Source organism: Ambystoma mexicanum, chromosome 6p (genome assembly GCF_040938575.1).
Source record: "Ambystoma mexicanum isolate Mex_15411 chromosome 6p, UKY_AmexF1_1, whole genome shotgun sequence".
In the NCBI taxonomy this organism is placed as follows: domain Eukaryota; kingdom Metazoa; phylum Chordata; class Amphibia; order Caudata; family Ambystomatidae; genus Ambystoma; species Ambystoma mexicanum.
The window spans coordinates 20,013,811-20,033,180 of NC_090935.1; the positions used below are offsets into that span (position 1 = coordinate 20,013,811).

At 47.5% G+C, this 19,370-nt stretch overlaps 1 protein-coding gene across 2 annotated transcripts in view; it reads right to left on the reverse strand.

Moving 5' to 3' along the window:
- The window catches only part of LOC138511146 (zinc finger protein 37-like), a 436,669-nt gene that overhangs the window by 220,207 nt on the left and 197,092 nt on the right, over window positions 1-19,370 (reverse strand). For both annotated transcript variants that reach the window (XM_069626646.1, XM_069626645.1), the window contains exon 4: window positions 7,878-8,381. In XM_069626646.1, coding sequence (XP_069482747.1) covers window positions 7,878-8,381 — 504 coding nt within the window. The remainder of the gene's footprint in view (window positions 1-7,877; window positions 8,382-19,370) is intronic.

Consider the following 19,370-nt stretch of genomic DNA (forward strand, 5'->3'; position numbering starts at 1 on the left):
TTAACCTTGGCTTTAATGACCCTATGGACAAACAAGCCTCAGACATAGCCAATACCATCAACGCATCAGGCCTGTCTCAGAAAGTCAACAGACCAACTCATGCTAAAGGGAGAACACTGGACTGGATAGCAGACTACAACTGCACAGTCTCCATCACCTCCATCTCTCCTCAATCATGGACAGATCACTCACTCGTGGCCTTTAACTTATCTACAGCCAGACCCTCCCCAACGGTCTCATTGCTAGCACCACCATGTCTAACTAGAAATAAAAAAAGTATTACAGCGGAAAAAGTCATCCCCGCTATCCTACCTACGCTAAACGCTCTACCTGACAACCTAGACCCTAGTACTCTAGTCCAAGAATACAATAAGATTATGCTTAGCACACTGGACAAAACTGCCCCGCTCAAACTTAGAAAAAGTAAACCTAAAGTGCACCTTAACAAATGGTTCACGTCCCAATTAAGAGATTTACGACTTCTAAAAAGAAAAAGTGAAAACTCCTGGAGACTATGCCCTTCAATCGAAAATAAAACAAAATTAACCTCCATTTCCTCACACTTCAAAAAAGAAGTGCACCTTGCCAAAAAGAATTCCTATGATGAACGGATCACTAACTCAAACTCTAACATGAGAGAGCTCTTCTCCATACTGAAAGAATTAGAGTCACCAATAGCCACACCAGATTTAGTTACCAAGGATAAGACTTGGTGTGCATACATACAAAATGCGCTAGCAAATAAAATGAATACACTCCAAACCAAAATACAACAAAAAAAAAAAAAAGATATGCTCAATCTACAGTATTCCCCTAATACCTCAACACACAGTGACTCACCTGAGGCAAACAACAAATTTCACTTCTCCAAAACTTCCCCACTAGAAGTAGAAAAAATCATTCTCTCACTCAAACCGTCCAACTGTAAGGGCGACATCTGTCCAGCACAGTTAATAAAAGATGCTGCCAGAGACCCCTCACCATTCATTTCAAAATTAATTAAGGCCTCCTTCACATCAGGTACTATCCCTGCTAATTTAAAACACTCCTGGTTGCTCCCACTTCTCAAAAAACAGACCTTAGAGCCACTCATCCCGACCAACTATCGCCCCATTACTACTGTGGCATTCCTCCTCAAAATACTGGATAAAGCCGCCTATATCCAGATACAAAAACACCTTGACCTGCACAAGCTCCTAGGAGCTAGACAATCTGGCTTCCGCCCACTACATGTAACGGAAACCGCCCTAATCGATTTAAAGACGCAGATCGATGAGCTGAGAGATGGAGGGGGAACAGCACTCCTGCTCTTACTCCATCTCTCGGCCGCATTCGATTTGGTCGATCATAAGGTCCTTTGCAGGCACCTGGACTCTGCTGCCCACTTCTCTCCTGAGGCCATCAAGTGGCTAGAATCTTTCCTTAGCGAAAGAACAATGAGTGTATTTTCCCCATCGGCTGCAGCTGATCCTACCCCCATATTATGTGGCGTTCCCCAGGGTTCCTGTGTCTCGCCAACCCTATACAATAGCTTCACCAAACCCTTGTTCGACAATTTGGACCTTCTGGGTATCACCTACACCAACTATGCAGATGATACACAGATTCTCCTCCCACTTTCTGGGGATCATAAGAAGGACTCGGAGTTGGTGAATAGGGTATATCTCGTTCAAGCATGGATGGCCACCCATGGCTTGTGCTTGAACGACGACAAGACAGAGCTGATAATCTTGGGAACACACAAATACCAAAAAACTAGGCCAGGAATTCTCCTCCTTTAATATCGATGGAAATCCCATTAGGGTCTCCAAGGAAGTAAAAACCCTTGGTTTCTACTTGGATTCCACACTCTTTCGATAAACAGCTTAAATCCCTGGCTTCCACCACCGCCTACACCTGCAAACTTAAGAGCAGGCAAGCCTTTCCTCTCCAACAATAGCTGCATGATCCTGGCCAGACCACTTATTCTCTCCAGGATTGACTACTGCAATGCCCTTTACAGTGGTGCCAATAAATCAACCATCCAGAAACTACAAACGCTCCAAAACAACGCCTTGCGAGCAGCGCTTGGCATAAATAAAAGAGCTCACATTTCTGCCACCAGACGCCAATACAAATGGCTATCTACAAACCACAAAATACAATTAAAAATGATCTCCTTGACTCACAAAGCTCTCAACAATGCCGCCCCAAGCTACCTCATGAACAAAATACAAAAGAAAACCTCTATCAGACCAACCAGAGCTACCAACAACAACTGTCTAGTAGTACCTAGATTTAAACTAACCACGATTGGTGGCAATAGCTTCCCTGTGAAGGCTGCTAAAACTTGGACTCTACTACCAAACAACTTAAGAGCAGACCAAACTTACCCACTATTTAGAAGTAACGCCATCCAACATTTTATCTCCAACGACCACTAGTCACTGGTCCACCCTAGTCCCAGGTATGACACTGGTCCTTCCTCTCTCTCCTGCTGAACTATGTATAATTTGTATATTATTACTGCATCTTGTATAATTTGTATATTATTACTGTATCTTGTATAAATTGTATAATTTTTCTGTATCTTGCATAATTTGTAACTTTGTAAGCTTCGCATTATCCTACCTGCTGCGCCCTTCTACCCACGGGTCTGGAGCGCATTAGAAATAAAATAAACAAACAGACAGAAGCTGGGGGATGTGGTTTTCCTGTCTGGCCATGGGTGGTACACGCGGACACTTCCGTTGGAAATCCAGAGTGTCTGTGGGCCAGCGCGTCCAGCACCCAATGGTCGGTGGAGATGGTCTTCCACACGCCGACGAAGTTCGCCAGCCGGCCACCCATCGGGGTGCGCAGGTGTGGGCCCGACGTCCCGGCAGGTTCAGTCCTACTTAGCCTTGGCGACAACCTCTTCCGGGCTTGCTGTGGGTCGTCGGCCTCCTGGGTCGAAGAGTGGGGCAATGGACGATAGGATGACGCAAAAACCACCAAATCCTTTGGAGGAACCCTAGGACTTTCCTCAGGCGGTCCGAAAGGACGGCCGGCGCAGCTGAAGCATGCCCAAAGCTAAAGCATGCCCAAAGCATGCACCGTCTCGGTATCCGCCTTGATGGCCTGAAGAGACTTGTCCAGTCTTGCCAAACAAGTTCAGAAGTGAAACTGAAACTGATTTTTTCTTTACCAAGGATTCCCAGCCTGACAACGGGGAATATTCATGAGCATGTGAATCCATGCCAGACCCCATGCTGGAGAAGGTAGGTTTATTTTATTTACTGTGCATTTGTAAGGCATCAAGGAATTGTGTTCCAAAGCGACCACAGGGCAAAGGGGAGGGAACAAGAGAACAGAACAACACAATGGGCTAAATTAACAACGATGAGCAAAAGGCAGAGGCAGCCCTACGAGGCCATTCGGAACGTGCAAGTGCAGAGACTGAGAACGGACAGAGGAGGGGTGGGGTAAGTGAAAGATGTTCCACAGAGGGGGAGTGCCAGAGAGCCAGGGCAACAGGTAAGTGCCAGGCAGTGACCACTTGGAAGGAGTGCAGTCACCTGCCAGAACAACAAGGGCAGGCATGTGAGACAACACAGGCCAGTGGGTCCCCGAAGACAAGCGCAGGGGGGGAGCGAAGGGGGGGGAGTGAAGGGGGTGGGGGAAATGAGGTTGCAGATGACTGGATAGAGGCCAGGACCCCAAAGGCTACATAAGGGCCGAAGCCACTGTGGGGTTTAGTACGGGATGGAGAGGGCGGAGGAGGCAAAAAGGAAAGTTTTGAGGAGTTCGCAGAATTTGAGGAGATCTGGCTCAATACGGAGAGGAAGGGGGAGGGGGAGGTTGTCCCAGAGGAGGAAAGATTGGCGACCCACTCGCTGCTTAGAGAAGTGCTTGATAGAGATTTGGAGCCAGAGGATCAGATAGATCTGGAAGGAGAGTATTTGGTGAGAGCAAGTTGTAGATAGCGTGGTCCCAGACAGCCTTATGGATGATGCAGAGGAATTTGAATTTTATCCTTGCACAGTGGAGAGATGTTTAGGGCTGAGAGATACAGTCCATGGCCTTGAGGCCAAGGGTAAGTCTCACAGCTCTACTCTGGATTAGCTGGAGGGGGCGGAGAGGGGAGGGTAGATTAAGGAATAGGCTGTTGCAATAGTCCAGCCTAGATGAAGGAAAAAGTACTCTGATGTCTTGAGTTTTTGCAGTGAAGTGGGTGGCTAGTGCAGTGCAGAGGGCCTAGGAGGGAAGAGGGGTGGTGGAGACTGCAGAAGGACTGGCTAGTGCCTTGCAGATTTTAAAGAGTTCAGCTGTGTTGTTGGATGCTCCAGAGACACGAGCCTGGATGTGGGCCCTCTTCTTGGAATGAATGGAGAGACTATATTGCCTTTGGAGAAGGTGGCAGGGCAGTTTTTCTGAGGATGAGCATGAGGTCTGCCACTTCTGTTCAGCAGCTCTGCACACGTTTCAGGGCTGCTAGATCATACCAAGTGTAACGCCTGGTGGTGTGTTTCATGCAGATTCTCATGACAGGTGGAAGAATGTCAAGGGTGTTTGTGAGGAGGTTGTTGAGAGTCAGAGTCGCAGTGTGAGGAGGGGGTATCAAGGTGGAGGTGAAGGCAGCAACGGGCACTCGTTTCATCAAATGATGTCTGCAAACGAGGCTGGTAGAGCTGGTGGAGGTGCAGTCAGAGAGGACCAAGGTGGCAGGAGAGGAGGGAGTGGTCTGACCACGAGAACAGGCAGGAGAGTGGAGTGGAGAGCAAAAAATCAGTTTGAATGAAGGCATTGAGAGTGTGCAGCCTAGTGGGTAGGACCAGAGCGGAGCAGGTGCCGAGGTCACAGAAGAGAGTGGAAGCCATGATTGAGGAGTCAAGGTGGATGTTGAAGTTACCCAGGAGAAAGCCTAGAAGTAGATGTCAGGAGATGAGGAGAATTTGAGCGAACGGTGAGATAGGGCCAGTTAGCCGTAGATCGTGGCAATGGCCAGAGATTAAGTAGGAGAGATGCCAAGCTTGCAGACCAGGTATTTGAAGGAGGAGTAGGGCTGGGTTTGAGGGAAGAAGGGACCCACTCAGGGAAGATTAAGGCAATCCCACCACCAGCATGGTTGGGCGGGGCTTAGAGATGATCTTATAGCCATCAGAGAGAGCGGAATCAAAAGCAGTGACTGAGCTTGACTTGAACCACTTCCCAGTGAGAGAGAGGACAGAGTTCAAAATCCTCAAATAGGACACCAGAATGATTGCTAGCAGAGCGAGCATTAAGAGTGGCTAAGTGGAGCCGGTCATTGTCTTTGAAAGTTTTCCGAGGTGGGGTGGTAGACCCATCGGAGGTGAAGAAGGTGCAGCAAGAGAGGAAGAGGGGCTAGCAGGAGTGGGAAGGAAGTTGATCAGACTGCAGGCACCGGTCAAAGGAGGAGAAGATTGGGTTGAGGACGCTGAGCCATAATAGGGCCATTGTGATAGACATTAATGATGCACCTGGATGATGAGAAGCCTGCCAAGAGTACTTCCATCTAGCGCCACCATTAATGAGCGAGGAAGAGAACGGGGAGAGTGGAGATCGGTTTTGGAGCCCATAGGTCTGGAGAGGAGCCAGAAAAGAGGCCATGGACATGTATTTAGCAACTCCGGGTATCACGTTCTCCAGGTCCAGTCCAGAGTGATCAAGATCATTGTGGACCTGTGCAGACAGTCTGCTGAGAACCAGCGAAATGGATGGATCAGCAGGAATGCATAGAGTAGGTCAAAGTCCTATTTGACCCGCAAGGAGTCCCCCCAGAGCTCCCTGGCAACAACATTACCTGTAACAGAACCACCTGCACTTCCTGTTGACACTGGAAGTGAAGAGGTCCAACTGGGGAGTACCCCAGTGGGAGATCATCTCCTCCAGAGCTTCCACTCGTGGGAGGCTGATGACTGTCTTCTCAGTGCATCGGCAAGAATGTTCTCCCTACCGGTCAGTTGGGACGCAGTCAGAGACAAGCTTTTCCCCAGAGCCCAGAACTCACATTGCTTCTCTGCACAAAGGCAAGGAGCCCACACCGCCCCTCTTGAGGTAATGCCTGGCTCCACCATTGTCAACCAGGACCAGTACCATCTTGCCCTTCAAAGATGGGAGGAAAGCAACCAGGGCCAGCCCGACTGCCATAGGTGCCATCAGATTGATGTGCTACCAGTACTCTGATGGGGAACACAGTTTGCTCACACTCATATCTTGTAGGCAAGCGCCTCAGCCCTTCAGGCACGCATCAGTTACTAGAGTCACAACGCGCATCAGTTACTAGAGTCACAACGCCAAGTTTGACAAAAAAAAGAGACCTTCAGGAGGTTGTCCTTCATAGACCACCATTGCAGGTCTCCGGACACTCTCCAAGAACAGCAGAATGCCCGAAATTAGTCCCTGAAACTGAGACTCTGAAGTCCCTGCAGTGACCTTATGCACAGATGGGCCTCTGGCACTCTCAAGATGCAGGATGCCAAAAGACCCAGAAAAGCTGAGGCTAGAACTGCCAGAACCACAGCCTTAAAAGCTTGAAACCTCTGGAGCGACTCGTCAGCTTTGGTGCTGAACAAGTTCATGCCCTCGATGGGCATGTCCAGAAGTTTTTCTTGGACATCAGTAGCAAATCTTGATGCCCTCAGCCAAGAAAACCACAGCAAGACTACTAGTGGCCATCATCCTTGCAACACAGTCTGCAAAATATGAGGGCAGTGTTACATGCTGTCCTCGGCCACCACAGCCATCACAGACCACAAGCCAAAAATAAGAAAAAATGTGGCAAAAGTGCAAGAGACGTACACACAATGGAAACCAGGGCTCGAAGAGCCAAATATCTTCCTACCCCATGCATCCAATATCTTGCTCTGTTAGTCTGGGGACAAGGACAGAAAAGAAGCTCACCATAGCGGCCTGCGCCACTATACTCTAGGGAAGAATGGGCAGAAAGAAACAAGGTGTCAGAAGGTGGCAGCCTGTGCTCCTTACCCAGGTCATGGTTCACCATAAAAACAGACAATGGCTTGGCCCACAGTTCCATCACTGGCCCCTACTTAAGATCCTTGTCCAAGATGTCAGTCAGATCATACTGCACCTTAGGCCGTGAAGGGGCCGACGGGTCTCACATGTGGACCACTTTTGTCATCACGTGTCCAGGACACTAGCCTTCTGCAAGTCAGCTGCCAGGTACACCAAGTCACTCTGTTCCCCATAAAACTCCCCTGGGAAGTCTCTCAATTCTATGTGGTGGAAGGGCTGCAATCCAAAAGGGGCCGGATCCCCTGCCTCACCATAAAGGTCCTCTAATTGGGACATACATGCCCTTCTGGTGAATGGGAGGAGCTCTTGTGACTCGGACGTCGCCTGCGCCACTGGACAGGGACCACAAAGTCAGGGGACCAATGTCTGGAAATCTACCCATGTACCCCTTTGCCATGTCTCATTGCGGACTCCCTGCCAGAACTATCAAGCGCTGGCTGAAGTCGGCGTCACCAATCCTGAAGACCATCATTGTGACAAAAGATTTAGCAATCAAATTCGGCAGCTCAAATTAGCAAGCAGAGTGCAGGAAAAAAGGACCCTATGGCATAGGGTGTGGAAAATGTTCGAGGCGCAGCTAGCGCTGGGAGATCGATTTCAGATGAGGAATCCGTGGGAGGAAGGAGTCCATTAGAAATGGCTATTATAGAGTCAGTTGCCACGGTCCTCCATAGAGTCTAAATGTAGTCATCGCAGAACGCAATGTGCCCTAGGCAAGTTGTCACATAGCACCCCAGAGAGCCATGTGTATAGCTCCTGAATGAAATACCCATCAGATAATTGTGTGTTTTGCTGCCATATCTTCTCTCCCTGCTGTGTCCATCCCACACCCTACTGTTTAGTGCATATGTAAAACATACCTGGGACAGAATCGATTTGCTTCCAGGGAGATTGCGCATCCTCACCAGTCTGCTTCCGGGGTGATGAGGAGGCAGAAGAGGAACATTGTTCTATAGTTTCGCCAGAAGCAGATGCTGCCTTCTCCCGCTTTATTGGTGTCCCACGAGACTTCACCTGGTTCGCTTTCTTGTTCAAAGGTGAGGCAGAAGACTTCATTTTGTTGAATTTCTTCTTTAAAGGTGAGACTCCACTCTTCCTTTGGGTCACTTTGAGAGAGGAGACAGTACTTTTCACGTTTTTGACTTTCTTCTTCAGAGGTGAGCCAGCACTCTTCATCTTGCCGAATTTCCTGTTGAGTGGTGAGCCAGCACCCTTCACCTTGCCGATTTTTTTCTTCAGAGGCGAGACAGAACTCCTCTCCTTGCCGACGTGCTCGTGGGCAGGTGAAGTCACTGTATGTAATGGTTCAGTTTGTTTCTTGTGCAGCAAGGCTGGTGTGCTTAGTCGTACTGTTCGAGATGGATCTGGAAAAGAAGGACTTTATTGATTAGATACAATAGTCACAGCTTTTGGTCATACCAGAGGCTGGCTCCCCCTTCACCTGAAAACCATCTCCATTAGAACCACCATAGGGGGTATCTGAAGTCGAGGAGGGCCTCAGTCTGCAGTCACAGTAATGTGTGCATAGGGACAGATTATTAAGCACATGGTCCGGAAAGGGTGTGGGAGGGAGTCAGTGGGGGGGGGGGGGGGGGCAGTAAGGAGAGCATACATATCCACTGAAGTTACTCGCTGAAAAAGTGTCTCAGACACTGCCATTTGAGAGATGCAAACACTTGGCAATCACTGATGTTTGTTCTGGAGTAGACCCTTACAGTCTGTTACATGTGATTTTAACGAATCACAAAACAAATGAATTCAACCCAAAATACCTATAACATTTTTTTCGTTGTTGGGTCCCCATCCCCAAGCCCTGCCTTTCTTTTAATTCATACTTTTCCCCCACCCACAAAACTTCTATTCCCAACCACATATATAGTTTTTTAAATTTTATTTTTTAAGGTGTTTTCGGTTCGTATAAAATTCCAGTCAGTATTTAACATTAGTTAAAATCACTGCATCCCATTACAATCAGGAGCCTCCGGTCTCACGACTTTACTCTGTGCACTAGAGCAGGTGTCCAATCAATGACCAGTGTGTGTATGTAAACAGGGAGGCAGGAATCATCAGTGATCCCTTGGGGCTCTCATTGTCACAGGGATCCACTATCAGACTCTTTCGCTCTGTGTTCTCTGTACTAGTGCACATGTACGATCACTGCTGTGTGCAGTGGGGAACATGTTGCAGTCAAACATCTGGGTTTGCAAGACTGTACTAGACCAGGTGCCCAATGGACAAGAATTGATGTAGTAACCCTGGGGGGCGACCACACAACCCTTGTCCTCTTGGTATTAGGTAACCCATCTTTTGGTATAGGTCTGTACTACACAAGTTGGCCGTGACACCGAGCAGCCGGGCTTTTCTTGAGAGGGGTAAATGTGAGCTGTAGAGCTGTAAGCAATGACATTCACCAAAACGTATCAAAATACCATGTACACTTAAGGTTATTAGATAAAATAATTATTTAAGTTATTTTTAAATAAGCACTCTTTAAAAAAAAGGGTAATGTGCAACAACAACGACACACTTCAAAATACTTCTCCAGAATCAATACCAAGCTAGAAGATGCTCTTTAGAGATGTTTCATGCACACTTCCTACACCCGGAGGGGACTTCACCAACTAGGACAGTAATGGCATTAATTATCACTTGTACACTTGGGTAGCTTCTCAGGTTGGCAGAAAGGAAATGTTCAAGGAAAGAAAGTTTAAAAACAGGTTCTCGGAGCATGTGAGCACTTTAGATCTTCCAATGAAGTCTAGATAAAAACCTTTCCCAGCAATATTAGTTAGATAAAAATGTATCAACTATGAGGGACACTAAGAATCAAAGTCAATGGAATAGAAGAGTCTGCAGGGAGCCAGGACAGCCAAAGTCAACTGGAGCAGAGTCTATGGAGCCGAGGCACTTCTTAGATAGTTAAAGTATTGCAAAGTTAGAGAGCTTGTTGAAGAAAAATCACTGTAGGGTCACAAGCTGTTACACTTGTGAAAGTTAGAGCTGAGAACAACTACAGAAAAAAGCAGCTACTGCAAGCCTCAACTGAGAAGAGGGTCCAGCTGGCTTTGGTCTGGTTGCAGCGATGCAGATCCTGGGTTCCTGAGCCTCAGTCATGGGGACAAGAGGGAGGACGTCTGGGCACTCCTGCAGCAGCAATTCGATGGTCAACGGCAGCTACGGACTCTATTTTGATCAACGGCACTTTGCAGTTTCAGCGCTCGGTAAATAGCACCAGCGAGGATCGTGGACACCCATTGGGCTTTCTTCACTCCTAGAGTCCTGCACTCTGGTGAGACGACTAGAGCTTGGGTCGTCCTGCTTCTGTAGGGTCCTCTGGATCTTCCAGGAGCTGGTGGCCGGCTTACAGACGTTGCACTAGACTACGGATTTCTTGACCACTGGATCTCGGTTCATGCTGCAGCAAAGAAGTACAGCCAGTTGGGGAAGGTCTTCCAGCAAAGTTAGTCTCACAGTTAGTTGGTCTCACTAACCCAAGGGAAGAAGAAGTCCTTTCCGGAGCTTCTCTTGTTAATTAGAAAAAAAAAGTTTCAGCACAGCATCGGGGCTTCACCAGGCAGTTCAACGGTCCACAAGGATGCAGCAAGCTTTGCTCACGGTTTCTTCATCAGAATGTTTTCAGACCAAGAAGCCTCGCCTTTTAAGCAGGTTTCTCCCATTCATGATAAGATCGGATATATAATAGGTTGTATAGAACGCGCTTAATACCCAGAGGTTTCTAAGCGCGGACCTGGGGATCGAACCTGTGTTGCGCCGTGTTGTCTTGCTTCCAAGGCGAGCACGTTGCTCCTGAGCTATCCCATCATGCACAGCCTCGCTGTCACTCACAGCAGGGTGGCTGACCTGCAAGGACAGGCAGCCAATCAGGACTGGGTGCATTCAGGTTGCCCTGGAGATAAGGACAGGGGAGTTTCGAGCACCTCCCTCACTTCTTGCCCTTCCAGACACACTGGAGCCAGAGGCAGGTTTCAGTACTGAAGCCCGCCAAAGGCAAAACGAACAAAGAGCTCAAACCTGGCTCGGCGTGCAGAGTAAAACCCATCAAAGACCTCACAAATAGAAAATGGCAAAAAAGAAGAAGACCGGGGCCATTGCGACAAAATGGTCACCTATGGGTGCTATACTGCAGCGGAGGATTCAGCCTGTGGTAGGAAAGCATGATGGTAGGAAAATTAAACCACTGCCATCAGCCATTTCAGTCTTAAGGGTAACAACATTTTTTACATGAGTAAGTAGGAAAAGGGGCTAAGTAACCCCCAATCCCCCACCCACAGCACTCGCATAAGATGGTGTGCTGGACCTACAAAGAGAAAAGGGAAGTAAAGTCAATTTCACTTTCCTATTCTTGGAAACTGTAGTTCACCCAAGAAAAAGGTATTTAAACCTTCACAGAAATAGATTTCTCTGAGACACTGCACTGACTGTGCTGTGCGTCGTCATAAAAAAGCAGATGCCTATGGAGTTTGCCAGACTCCAAAAACAAAAGGAAACACACAAATCCAAATCAGGTCAAAACACATGAGTGAGAAAAAGGTCTCACTCACTACAGGGTGAAAAATGTAAAAGTCCTAAAATCCAGCAAGAGAGCTGGGGGTCTCTAAGGTTGAAGGGGGGAATTTGCACAGAAACGGGAAGTCTCCCTAACAATCACTGCAGTGTGTGTAATGGGGGAGCGAGGGTCATATCTGGGTTCAAAACTCTGCTCCGTTTACTAAAGGAGGTGCTCAGGAACTAGTTTTAGTGCTGATTAAGCCCCTCACTGCCCCCAGACACCATGCAATGTAAGGGGGGGGGGCTCCTCAAACCTCAGGCAGACTGCACACTGGCAAAGCTGCTCCTAGTCCTCAGGCACCACTGACAGAGGACATTACTCTTTGGTCATCTTTTTAAAAATGGTGTGCGTGTGGTACAATGGCCATTCTCCAGGAAGGTTTATCCCACAGTGGGGTTGATATGTTACCCAGTGGCTTCCTAATGGAGGGTGCACTATCCTGGTGTGAAAAGTATGAGATGTGGCAGGAAGACTGTGCAAAACAGTGTTTGACTGAGGGAACAGGAAAGCTATGCTTAGACTCAAACCCTTGTGGCACCCTCTACTGGACCATTCTAGTTATGTCTGTGCCTTTCATGTAACATTAAGGTACAAGTGCAGGGCTCATTTTATTTGCCTTTACACTGCATGATTCAGAAAGCCCTCCGCAGTGCCGTCCCTCCAGACAAAGGAATCCATCTTAAAAAGATGACAGCCAACTAGTGAGAGCTTCCTGCATCCTCTCCATGGTAGGAGAGCGGCCAGCACAATTCACTTCGATGAAGAGCCTTTTTGGACTGCATTGTGGGGGTTCATTCCAAATTTGATACTGGTCTCCCATTCTCCCCATTTAACCTGCATATTCTGGATCCGAGAGCCAATGATACACTGTAAAAAGAACTTGCCACCCCCAGACATTGGGACGCAGCAGGCGCTTTCATGCATTTGCACTCTCCCTCACCTCCAATGCAGCCTCATCGTACAGTTCCCTCCCGAATCCAGTGGCCCTTCCCTCGTGAAGAACAGAGAACCTGCGCCTAGCGGTTGCCAGGATAGACCATTCCCAAGCTTTGGGATGACCAGTATGTCATAGTAATCGCTGTCCCCATCTATAACGATTGGTGATATGCTTCACCCTCGCAACCACCAACGAGTGTCTCTGGACCTAGAGAATAGCAGGCTGAGCCATGTGCCAGTCTGTTTCATAGCCTCAAAACCTCCCAGACCTAGAGAAGAGCAGGCTGAGCCATGTGTCCGTCTGTTTCATAGCCTCCCAGACCTAGAGAAGAGCAGGCTGAGCCATGTGCCCGTCTGTTTCATAGCCTCCCAAACCTCCCAGACCTAGAGAAGAGCAGGCTGAGCCATGTGCCCGTCTGTTTCATAGCCTCCCAAACCTCCCAGACCTAGAGAAGAGCAGGCTGAGCCATGTGCCCGTCTGTTTCATAGCCTTCCAAACCTCCCAGACCTAGAGAAGAGCAAGCTGAGCCATGTGCCCATCTGTTTCATAGCCTCCCAAACCTCCCAGACCTAGAGAAGAGCAGGCTGAGCCATGTGCCCGTCTGTTTCATAGCCTCCCAAACCTCCCAGACCTAGATAAGAGCAGGCTGAGCCATGTGCCCGTCTGTTTCATGGTTTATAGTGATAATACCGAATAAAAAAAATCTCGAAAACAAAAATATCGAAAACAAAAAGGCCGAAAAAAAAAAATAGATTTTTTTTATGACGTTTTTTTCTCGAAATGGGGGGGTTCCCCCCCAAACCCCTTTTTTTCTATTTTTTTTATTTTAACCTTTTTTTTTACTTATCTGACCCCAAAAACACAAATAAATAAATAATTCGATATTTTTTTTTTCGAGATTTTGTATTTGAGATTTTTTTCATTCGGTATTATGTTTTCGGCCTTTTGACTGACCACCCAGTTTCATAGCCTCAAAACCTCCCATACCTAGAGAAGAGCAGGCTGAGCCATGTGCCAGTCGGTTTCATAGCCTCCCAAACCTCACAGACCTAGAGAAGAGCAGGCTGAGCCATGTGCCCGTCGGTTTCATAGCCTCCCAAACCTAGAGAAGAGCAGGCTGAGCCATGTGCCTGTCGGTTTCATAGCCTCAAAACCTCCCAGACCTAGAGAAGAGCAGGCTGAGCCATGTGCCAGTCGGTTTCATAGCCTCAAAACCTCCCAGACCTAGAGAAGAGCAGGCTGAGCCATGTGCCAGTCTGTTTCATAGCCTTCAAAACCTCCCTGGGACAGCCTTGTCATATTATGCACGTTGCTGTCACTTTGCACCAGTGTCTTCTGGGCTCAGCATCAAGGGTTTTTTTCCCCCATTTCCGCTATGGGGAGCCATTCCCTTTGAGGCCAGCGAGGAAAGCGGACCTCACTGGGAGTGAACATTCCCCCTGCAGGCGACAAGAAATCCTATTCCAGTGTAGAACCCCTATAAAGGAAAGAATATCTACGTGCATGGGAATTCAAGAAGATATTTCTTTTAATCATGGGACTAAAGATTTTGAAGATGGGTACAGACGATTGGCTCAAGGCAGTGCTGTTACAAGGACTACGACAGGTGATTCTGTCCAACACGCCCCTTCTTGGTCACAGGACACAACCAAGAAAGCAGTCTGCCTTGAAGTGAGGGGGTAGAGATTTGCAAAGGAAAGCCTCCAAAGTATGCACGTCAGGTGGAGGTGTGGCTATGCTTCATAGCGGAACCAGTTGTTACTGAGAGCAGCGTTAGCGACGGGGAGACATGCTACAGAGCATGCAACAATGCGTAATATCGGGGAGAGACCAGGGCTGAGAAAAATCTGTGCCAGCTGAAGGCGCAACTAGGCCGGAGATGTGATTGATTGATATTTTATTTCTATTGCGCTCGTACACAAAAGTTTCACAGTGCGACAAGGGAGGGTAGGGGAACAGGGGAGAAACAAAAACAACGATCTTACTAGGCCCAGTGACATTGAAAACACGCAAGTGCATGGGAGAGGGGAAAAGTGCATGGAAGGGGGAGAAGTGGAAAGTGCGAAGCAAAGGAGAACCAGACAAATAATAAAGGCAACAAACAGTGGTAGTGCAGCCAGCTAGTTTTAAGGCAGCAGACCGGGTAGGTCTGATAAGTGCAAGAAGAAAAAGGTGGGGCTGTATGGGTACAGATACAGACCCCAGTGCAAGGGGTGGCCCGCAGGCAGTGTGGGTGGGTGGCAGGGTGAGCAGGTACCTGGGCCCGGAGGACAGAGGGAGGCCACGTGCACAGTGCCAAGAGAACAGATCAGCAGGGGAGAGGGAGAGCAAAGGCAGAAGAAAAGAGGAAGGTCTTGAGGTGCTTCCGGATGGTTCTCCTCAAGTTTTACAATGGCAGGGAGGCTGTTGCAGAGGGAGGCCCCAGCCAAAGACATCAACCCCCAGCTCACTTCTTTGAAAAACGACTGACCCTCAGGGAGTTAGAGGTAGGAGGAGCGAAGAGCTCGAGCGGGGAGGTATTTACGGAGGGATAGCTGAAAGTATTTTGGACCCAGGCCCCTGGACCCAGGGGGAAGCCAAAGCAACAGGGCGAGGAAAGACCCATTTGTCTGCATTAGGAAGGATTGTGTGCAGTACCCTTTGGGAGACTACAACAACCTTGACCGCCTGGCAATAGGAACCCAACCTTTGGTATAAGTCTGTACTACACAGGTTGGTCGTGTGGCTGAGCAGCCAGGCTTCTCTCAAGAGGGGTCAATGTGAGCATTAGGGTTTTTATAGAGATTCACAGTGACAAGTATCCTAATAAACACTTGCACTCAATGTGTTGTAATTAAACAATTATTAATTTATTTAAACAGCCTGTTTGAATAAGCCTTCTTCAGAAGGGGCAATATAACAGTAACACAAATAAACTCCAAAATACACCCTTAATATTTCTAAATCAGTAAGTACCCATTTGGGATGGCACACAGACACTTCCTACACCCTTAGGTGACTTAAATAACTAGGACACTGTGGACATTAATATATTACTGGCACATTTAGAACAAGATTGAGATTGGTGTCAAAGAAAAGAGGTTTTAGAATTAAACAAAGGTCACGCAAATATTCTGAAGCAGGTAAGTACTTTTGAACCCCCAACGCAAAGTAATTTAACCCCTTCCTGGAAGGAAGGTAAAACACACAGTCAGAGGGAAGAAACGTAATTCAGGGAGCCAGGCCAGCCAATGTCAATTGGGCAAATGTCTTGGTGAACTGAAGCACTTCTTGCAGGTAAGTAAAAGTCTTGCAAAATGTTTTAGAAGTCTTTGTAGAAAAAATAGAATCAATGTAGGGCCACAAGCTCGGAGGCTTGTGAGGGGTAAAGCTGCAAGCAACTCTACAAAAGCAACCAAGACCAGTCTCAAATGAGAACAAGTAAGGCTACCACAACACGAGGTAAGTTCTTACATTGTACAGTACCTTTGGTTAGAAGAAATGGTTTCAGCTGACTTCTGTTCCTGTGCAGCTCTGCAGATCCTGTTCCAGGGCCTCAGTATTGGGGACAAGAGGGAGGACATCTGGGACTCCTGCTTTGCAATGGGACGGTCAGCAGCAGCAAAGGGCAAACATCAATTCAGCGGCACTTTGCGGTTTCCACTCCTCGCCTCTCAGCAAATCGCACCACCGCGGTTCTCGGCTACTACTTTGGACTTTCCTCGCATCTGGTGGCCCCAGCACTGTTGAGGTGGCTCAGGATTGGTCAGTCCTGCTTCCTGGGAGTCCGGAGGAACTTCCTGGAGCTCGAGTCCGACTTAAAAGTGAGCCACCCAATTTGGTGTTCCTCTCCCTGGCACTTCGGTTCCAGCAGCAGCAGAAGTACAGCCAACTTTGAGAGGATGTCCAGACGAGTTCACTTTGGGTTTGAATGGTCCCACCAACCCAAGGAGATAAGTCGTCCTTGCAGTGCTTCTTCTAGTCGAGGTGAATTTGGAGCTTCAGCACAGCAGCAGGGCTTCACCGGGCAAACCAATGGTCCAGGAGTTGCAGCAGGTGTCTTTTCCAAGTTCTTCGGATTCCTTCGTCCAGTGGTCGACTCTCCCTTCCAAGCCAGAAAGCCTTGCCTTTTATGCAGATTTCTCCCATTCATTCCAGCCTAGCTGTCAATCACACAGCAGTGTGGTTGTCCTCCAAGGACAGCCAGCCGGCCAATTACCTTTGGGTGCATTCCTGTAACGAAGGGGATTAAGCACAGAGTGTTTTGGGCACCTCTCTCACTTCCTGCTAGACACCCTGGCGCCACAGACGGGCTTCACTCATGAATCCCGTCAAAGACGGGACGAACAAAGGGACCAAACCTGTTTTGGCACGTAGAATAAATCTCAAGAAGTACCTTTCCAGCAAGAAATGCCAAAAAAAAAGAAAAAAACTAGGACCATTTGATTGTAATGGGCACCCATGGGTACCTTACTGCAGCTGCGAACGCAGCCCGTGGTAAACATAACAGTAGTTAAAAGTAAACGACTGCCACCAGCCATTATTTGCAGAAAGGGTAATAAAAATGTTACATGAGAAACTATGAAAAGGTGATACTAAGTAACCCCTCCAGCACCCTATTGTAAGATAGGGTGTGCTGGGTCTAGAAAGTTACTTTAAGTAAAGTCATTTAAAAAAAAAATGTTTTTATTATTTTTTTATTTTTTTTTTATTGTAAAACTTCAACTTGATATTTCATATCATGTTTTTGTTACATTTCCAAAAGAAAGAAAATTCAGATTCTTCCATCTCCTCCTTGGATAGTCTTAGTTAAATTTAACAATAGATATTGTACTTTAGGGTAACAGTTACCGGAAAGGGCGACCACCGAGAAGGCAGATCTTTCAGATACTGGCGGCCTTCAGTTGGGTGCTGACTTTAGGGCTTCATCAAAGAAGTTGATGAGGTTGCAGGAGAGCTTGATGTTGTGACCTGCTGTGGCGTGGTCCCACCAATCGTCAGGCTCCTCGGAGTGTGTTTTGAATTCATTTAGGTGCACCTCGCGGAGGTGCTTTAGGGACCCGACTTCTGTGGTTTTGCAAAAGCGGCAGTAATTATTTGCTGTTTCTTTATTCTTTTGCCTCCAGAGCATCTCATTAGTATTTAGAGCGTTCAATCGCAGCCTTAGGAATTGTGCCCTGTGGTGGCGAGACGGACAGTTCGTGAGATATTTTGGTTGATAATTCAGTTTCTCTTGACTTCTGGAAGTGGGCAGGGTTGATTTAAGGGCTAGGCGGGTATTGTAGGTTGTGATCCAATCCCATTCCGCTAGCTTCTTCTTGGCGTGTTGTGGGCGCTTGACTAGCTCTTCCTCCGATATGCCTGCGTCAGCCATAATAGAATTTAGTTTGAGCTTCCATGTGTGAATGAGGACATTGTCGGTGGATTCCAGCCCCGGCTTAAAGATGTTATATGCCGGGATGGTAGAGCTGAGTAGTATTTTGCGCAGAGTAGATAGAGATTTCCAGACAATTGTCATATACATGGAATTCAAAGCTAGCTCATATCTCAGAGCTGACATGGAGAAATGATTCGGAAGGCTCAGGACACGTCTCCAAAACTTCCCTCCAGTTGGCACCATAGGTTGTGACTGATATTCAAGGCTGCTTCGCCGCCAAAAGTGATAGTTGGAATTACTTTTTGAAGATAGAACGTTACTACGGGAGTGATAGAAAATTTCCCGTAGTCAATGTTTATTTTGGCAGCTTGGAGACTCAGGATCTTTATTTTGTCCATCAGATCACTGGTCCATGCAGCTTCGCAAACCGAGTCAATGAGCATTACTCCAAGGTAGCGGATAGACTTGACTACATTTAGCACTTTTTTTCTATGTGCCATTGGAAAGACCTGTCTTTTTTTGACCTACCTTGGCCGATGCACATGATTTTTGTTTTCTCTGTATTTAAATAGAGCTTGTTAAAGGTTAGAAACTCATGCAGGCGAAGAAGAAGATGTTGAAGGCCAATTTGGGTTTGATCAACCAACACTATGTCATCAGCATAAACCAGGTGATTAATGAAGGTTCCGTTTAACTTGGGTGGAAAACAATGGACAGACTTTAGCCACTCGGGTAAATCAGCTATAAAGAGTTTAAAAAGGTCTGCTGCGAGGGGGCAGCCTTGTTTGACGCCTTTAAATGTTCTTATTGGATCTGTAAGATCGCCTTGTGAATTCACTCTGACTTGGATGGACGTGTTGGAGTACAAGGCGATGATGGGCTCTAACAAATGCTCTGGACAATGCCACAGACGTAGTTTTGCCCACAGTTTGGTCCTATTTATGGCGTCAAATGCTTGTCGAAGATCGACTAACGCCAGGAAGATTCTTTTTTTCGCCTCCATCGCTGACAACTTTAAGAATGATAATATTGTCAGATTCACATCAGTCCCCACGTTTTCCGTGAACCCTGTTTGGCGACAGTCAAGTTTTCCTGTTGAGACTGCCCAATTCACCAGCTGTTGGCGCAAAAAGGAGCCGAATACTTTCCCAATAGTATCTAGGAGGGCGATCGGGCGATAGTTAGTAGGGTCGGCTCGACATCCCTTCTTATATATCGGAACTACAATCGCCCTGCACCAGGAGGAAGGCAGTTTCTTGCAGCTTGTAATCTGACAAAACAGCTCGTAAATAAATTTCGCCCAGTGTACACTGTTTTTTGAGCATGAGATTTGATCCGAACCAGCAGCTCTTGAGTTTTTCAGCTTGGAGATTGCATGTTCAATCTCTTTGCAAGAAGGTATGATGTCCCAAGTAGAGAGTGTCACATCAGGCTGCGGGGGATCTTCAGACTCAGGTTTTTCGTACATTAAGGTGAAGTATTCGCGCCAT